Source organism: Hydra vulgaris, chromosome 08 (assembly GCF_038396675.1).
Source record: "Hydra vulgaris chromosome 08, alternate assembly HydraT2T_AEP".
Lineage (NCBI taxonomy): Eukaryota > Metazoa > Cnidaria > Hydrozoa > Anthoathecata > Hydridae > Hydra > Hydra vulgaris.
In genome coordinates, this window is record NC_088927.1 from 59,040,064 (window position 1) to 59,046,646 (window position 6,583).

Genomic DNA, 6,583 nt, shown 5'->3' on the forward strand with positions numbered 1-6,583 from the left:
ACTATTAAATGATCCAGTTAAAAAATAGACAACGTTGAAAAAAAAATGAAAATAAAAAAAGACAGCGCAGCAGAATTAGCTAGGAACATCTTTTAAAAATTGCTAAGAAAGCTTTTTGGATTGGAAAACCTGATATATGTTCTACAGAAGAAACATGGAAACAACCAAGATTCATACAATTGAGCTTAGAAGTTTTAGAAGATTAAATAACGAAACGTAAAATGACACTTGGTTCAAAGGATTCAGCATTTTGCGAAAAGACGAAAAAGATAGAAGAAAGAAAATTGCAATGTTTAACATTTATTGAGCGACAAGAGGAGCAAACTGAGAAGACTAATTTTTTATCACCAGAACAAAGTGAGGTCTCTTCCTTACAGGATTCCGACTATTAAGGCTAACAAAGGTCAGGTATTAGTGCTTCAACAGTATTACCAAAAAAACTTGCAAAAGAAGTTGCAACTACAGGAGTTTCTAAAAACATTTCATCAAAAAATATGACGCACTTGCTCTCTGATATAGCAGTTACTTTCCGGAGCGATTCGAAAGATTTCTCGCTCTCTGAACCCACCATCAGACGGGCAAAAAAGAAAAAAGTAAATACAAATGCAGCTAAGTATTGAGAAGATATAGTAAAAGCTGCAAAGCAAAGTAAATTTATAATAATCATACATTGTGATGGAAAAAATTTGCAGGATATTACTTAAAGTAAAAAAGTTAGAAACTAGTAAAACTTAATTTCACTTGATGTGAGCTTTAACATATATGCTCCTGGATCAGTTTGCCATGCATGCTTAATGGGAAAGACTATTATCTTAAAATTAAAGCTTTAAATTATCGGTTGCCATACCAATTGACAGCTAGTTTACAAAAAGAAATCAGTAAAATGGCAGAATTTATTTTCATATTTTATTCTGTATTGTTTGTGCCTTCCTCTTTAGTTTCCTCTGCACATTTTCAGAACATAAAAGCATACTGGAAGATGGTCCAGAATAAAAGTTGGGTAGAATCTTATTATTTAGGAGCAAATGATAACTAGAGTAAATTGAAATAGTATTGATATCAATGAAGAGACATACGTAGTATTTGGATCAAGTTTGATTCCATTATCTCTTTAAGATAAATATATATATATATATATACATATATATATATGTATATTAACAACCAATTATTTATATTTATATATATATATATATATATATATATATATATATATATATATATATATATATATATATATATATATATATATATATATATACATTATATACCCATTTTTAAGGTCCACGCTTTTACAACTTTTTCCTAAAAACCTTCGCTTTTTTAATCAAAAAGCTTAAAACATTAAAATAAAGCATCAATCTTTTTTTCTATAAACTTTAGAAACCTTAAATATTTATTTCGATTTGGTTGGAAAGTTAAGTTTTAAAAAATGTTCATTGATTGACCGTGGGAAAATGGGCGAAGCGTTCTATTTTAAGTAAATTTATGTATATATCAATTGACCAACATTTTTATCTCACGAACATTTCGTGACAAACTTTATTAAATTGTTGTTAACGAATAAAAATCTAAGCTAAAATTTAGTTTAAAAAAACTTTCTTATATAGGGATCCCTTATTGGAGGGCAGCGGTAGGTGTTGGAGAGTTCGTTTCTTCCCCACTCCTCCATTCATTTAATTTTTTTACAGAGTAATAATGTACCTTTTGCCTCAAAGTTTACCTTCTAAATAAACCTTAATTAGATTTTCAAAAATATGCGTGTTTTTTATATAATTTTATTTTTCCTTATATCATGCAGCTAGGAAAGTTAAGGTAAAAAAATAAATTTTCTGCTAAGAAAATTAAATAAAGACACTGTTAATGTCAACAGTGATAAATTACTAAAGAATCAAAAAAATTTTCTTCATGTTTTTGTTAAAAAAGTAAGTATTATCCAAATTATGTATTACAAGCGACATTTTTTTTCTACTCTCAGTTGTTTGTCCTTTTTCAAACTCCCTGAATTGATCCCTACTTTGTGGAACGGCCAACATTATCTCATAACTATCCTTTTCATTTTGAACAGAATTAAAAAACTCTGACACAAGCTTAACTACCCGTTTAGAGCAGTTATTGACTACATATACAAAAAATTTACGACAAAATTTTTCTGATAATTTCCGTGCGGTTTCCCCTGACTGCTATCAAATATTATTTATTACAGACGTTTAAAAAAATTTTTCCATTAAAACGCATTAGTACGCCGATACGTCTTTTAAACGTATTAAAAATTTTTTGAATGCTTAAAAGACGTGTGTTTTAGACCGAATGTTTGTTAGGTACTATGATATAAATATAATAATCAAATATTATTTTAGAAAATAATATGAATGCAATAAATAAAACATGCTATAAAAGGTCAAACAACTTTCTGAAAAAACTATTTGATGTTTTGTTTAAATTTACATAAATCGATATCACTAAACTTCGATTTGAAAAAGATATCCAATTATTAACTTTTAATCACACATACCATTTTTTTAGCTACTTGAATTTACGTTACGCAACAAATAATTGAAAAAAAGTTTTTGCAACTCTTGATAAACCTTATACGTCACGTAAAAGTTTGTAGTTCTTTAGCGTTAAAACACCTCATAATCTTGCTATTTCTTGTTCATTATGGCATTGTTTGGACACACGATTGTGAAAGACAACATAAAATTGCTGTTTTTTGTTGACATTTTGTGAGTACTTGAATAGACAGACTATTGTAATTTGATTTCTTGTGATACTAAATTTCTGCCCATTTTTCCCCTTCAAGTGGGCCAAGAGCTTACCAATTTAAACGTATTTTGAAATACAGGTTAAAGATCAATTTCTTTTTCTTATTTTAAGTTTGTTTGCTGTTTACATATAACTTAAATAACAAATAAATTCAAAAATATAATAAATAAGTATAAAAAAAAATTTAAACCAAAGCAAGTACAAATTTTAGGATTCTCTTTTAGTTCATTGTTATTAAGTTTAAGTTGATTATTTAATTTAATTAAAATCGATATTAAAAGGTTTCGATATAAAAGGATATCCAATTGTTTTTATAATTCCCATATAAATTTTTTTGATTTATAAAAGTCTTCAGCAGCTTAAAATCACGTTTTGCAATAATTATTTAAAGGGAATGTTATAGCAAGTTTTGCAAGTGGTTGTAAAAATTTTTAAATAAAGTTTTTCAATTTACAAAATTATTTGCTTAAATTTGCAAAATCGTCTGGTTAAATATACAAAATTTTTACAAAAAAAATTATGTGGTTAAGTTTGCAAAATGAGCTTTCTAAAAAAAGGTTTCTTGCAGCGTATCCTTTATTAAGAGAAATTAATTGAGGCAGCTATATTAGTGTGAGAATCTATGCAAAATATAAGCTAAAAAGTTTATTTATAAATTATGTTAAATAGAAAAGGTAGATACTATAATCTAGTGTAATCTTATGATTATTATAGACAAAAGGATATTTCTATTTTTCCGAGAAGGTTTCCGAAAAATATTTATGGTTCATATATGTTTCATGATTAGAAATATATAATTGTATACAATGTGCTATAAAAAACTACCATAGCTTTATATAAAACTATTTTGTCTCGTTTAATTAAACTAAAGCTGTAACATTAGGTGTCGATTTAAAGAAATTTTTGGTTGTTAATAGTTAATCACAAAAAACATTTTTATTAAAAGCAAAGGCATTTATTCTTTGAAATAAATATTAGAAAAATATTGATCTAAGAATAAGACAATTTTTTAGACGATATTATATATTTGTATATAATTTTTTTCACAAATGTTCTTGTTGTTAAACATCAGAAATTTTTTGATTTTTTTGTTTTTTGGAGAAACTAGTTGTAAACCATGCATGAAAACAAAAATTGAAAGTGATTTCAAAGGGAAATTCACAATACCAGCCTTATTTCCTTTAAGGTGTTCTTCACAGGAAAACATAGATATGAGAACTGTTGCATGGATTGAAGCTATGAAGTATACTATTGAGGAAGAAAATAAGAAGCAAAACAAGACCTTATTCGATTATGTGATTTACGACACATACGATTCTACAAACTTTGACAAAACCTCATTTGCTCTTTTAGACACTTTGATGTTTAGCCCCGACAATAAAAGTGAAAGTTGCGCATGCAATGACTTTGTTCAGCAAAACAAAATATTAGGCTTTATTGGTCCATCAGAATCAGCAAACTGTATTTACGCTCTCGCACTAACACTACCTTATACAAACTTTCCAATCATTAGTTATTCTGCAACAAGCGTGGATTTAGATGATAGAGTTTTATATCCAAACTTTTTTCGTACGGTTCCCCCTGATAACTATCAAATGTTATTTATAAAAGATGTTTTAAAAATGTTTCATTGGACATACGTTGCCGTCATAGCGATTGATACTTCGTACGGCAGAGCAGGAATTGAGCAACTTGTAAAAGTGGTTGAAATTGATGCGTCTGAAGATAAAATTTGCTTAGCTTTTACGGCATTACTGCCGCAAGTTTATGATCAAAGTACATATTCAAAAGTAGCAGAAAAGTTGATTAAAGAGAGCATGGCAACAGTCATAGTGGTTATTGGAACATTTAATCTCGTACAAAATATTATAACAGAAACAGATAGTAAAAATATATCAAATCGACTTTGGCTATTAAGTGAGGCTACAGGTAAAAACAATTGGTTTCTTAATTACAAAAATACACTTGGAAATACTTTCCTGTTAATTGTTCAGACTGAGGGGGAAGACGAATTCTTTAAAAAATACTTTCTTGGTTTAACTTACCAAAATTCGAGCCCATGGTTAAAAGCAGTTTTTGAAAAACTTGGAGCAACTGAGAGTTCAAATACAACAAATGACATATCACAAGTTTTTGATCTCAGCATGGTTTCATTTATTCAAGACTCAGTGAAAGTTTTAATTGAAGCATTTTACTTGTATCAGAAAATGTATTTCCCTAACCAGATTCAAAAAATTCACAATAGAACAATGTTCAACGAGCAAATCAAAAATGTTAGCTTTCCTATATTAAATAATTCCAAAACTTTTAGTTTTAATTTAAACCAAAATCCTGAGTCGGCATATTTTGAACTTTTTACCCTAAGTAATTCTACGTTTTCGAAAATTGCATTGTGGTCAAATAACTTAGGTTTAACGTATTTTAATAAAAGCATAGAACTACATTCTATAAAATCAACGTGTTCGACACCATGTAATCCGGGAAATATGAAACTAGTCAATCCGCTGAATAAATGTTGTTGGACGTGCATTTTATGTCCAGACAATTCAATAACAACGTCGTCAGATGATGAAAATTGTACAATATGCAATGAATTATTCGATTTTTACCCAAATGAAAACAAAAGTGAGTGTATCAAAGGTAACCGTTTATACTGGAATTTTAAGAGCAGCATGCAAATGTCGCATCAAGTTATAGTTTTATTATTATGTAGCATAGGTGTATTAATTAGCTTAACGTTCATTTTCACATTTGTTTTGAAAGAATCGACACCCGTTGTTAGATCTTCAAGCTACATTTTGTCGTTGATTCAGTTGTCGTTGCATCTTGTTATGTTTAGTTTATCTTTATTGCCATTTCCTGAAGAGACATATATAAAATGCGTTTGTAGAATTTATTTAGGGAGTTTCTCGCACGTGATCATAATTACGATTATATTTGTTAAAGTTACCCGGCTCGTTGAAGTTTTTGATCACGTTGTTCTTCGCAGAATGACACTTAAAAATAAAATCTACATTGCATTTAAAACTGTCCTGCTGCTATTACTACTGTCTTCAATTTATATTGTGTTTATTTATGCTATTCACAGCAGTAAATATAAAGTATATCTTGAAGACGAAAAGGGAACAACGTTGTTTTCTGTGCAAAAGTACTGCAACGCGCATAGTTTTTTAGTATTTCACTTATGTTACGTGCTTGTTTATTCTATTATATGTGGCTATCAAACGTTTAAAATTAGAGATCTACCAGATAATTACAACGAAACAAGCAAGATAGCATACTCTTTGTTTTTTTCTAATGTAACTTTATGCGCATTGGTTGGACTTAATTACAGTAGCTTTGATTTAAATACAAAAAGGTTTCTAAGTTGTACACTCTTCGATATTTCAATGTTTTTTTTGATGATTATCTTGTTTTTTAACAAAATTAAAATAATATGGTTTTACCCTGAAAGAAATGTTCGATCAGAATTTCGCAAAAACTCTTTTCAAATAACTTGTGTGCAGAATTCATTTCGTTCAATCTCATCAAACCAAAATTAGCTTGTTTTCTCTTTACCAATAAATCAATATGGATCTTTTTGTTCAACAGTATATACAATCGAATCTGTTTGTTCTACTTTCTTAGATCGAAAAGGAGCATATTTCCTTTTTACTAATAAATCGAAAATGATCCCTGTGTTTAATAGTTTAAGTCAATAGAAAGTCGTGATGTGATAATGAAAATATGATTGTTTTTTTTGTTTTTTTTGTACAGTAAAAATTTAAAATAAATCATTTCTTTTGATCGTGTTAAAGCAACTCTATGATAAATGATT

General features: G+C 28.4%; 1 protein-coding gene across 1 annotated transcript; it reads left to right on the forward strand.

The window, feature by feature from the left end:
• Positions 1–221: 221 nt before the first annotated feature.
• LOC136083493 (extracellular calcium-sensing receptor-like) lies at positions 222–6,308 on the forward strand. Its single transcript, XM_065802896.1, has 2 exons — positions 222–357; positions 3,868–6,308. Exons 1-2 carry the CDS (start codon positions 222–224, stop codon positions 6,306–6,308), a joined length of 2,577 nt encoding a protein of 858 aa, XP_065658968.1.
• The last annotated feature ends 275 nt before the right edge of the window (positions 6,309–6,583 follow it).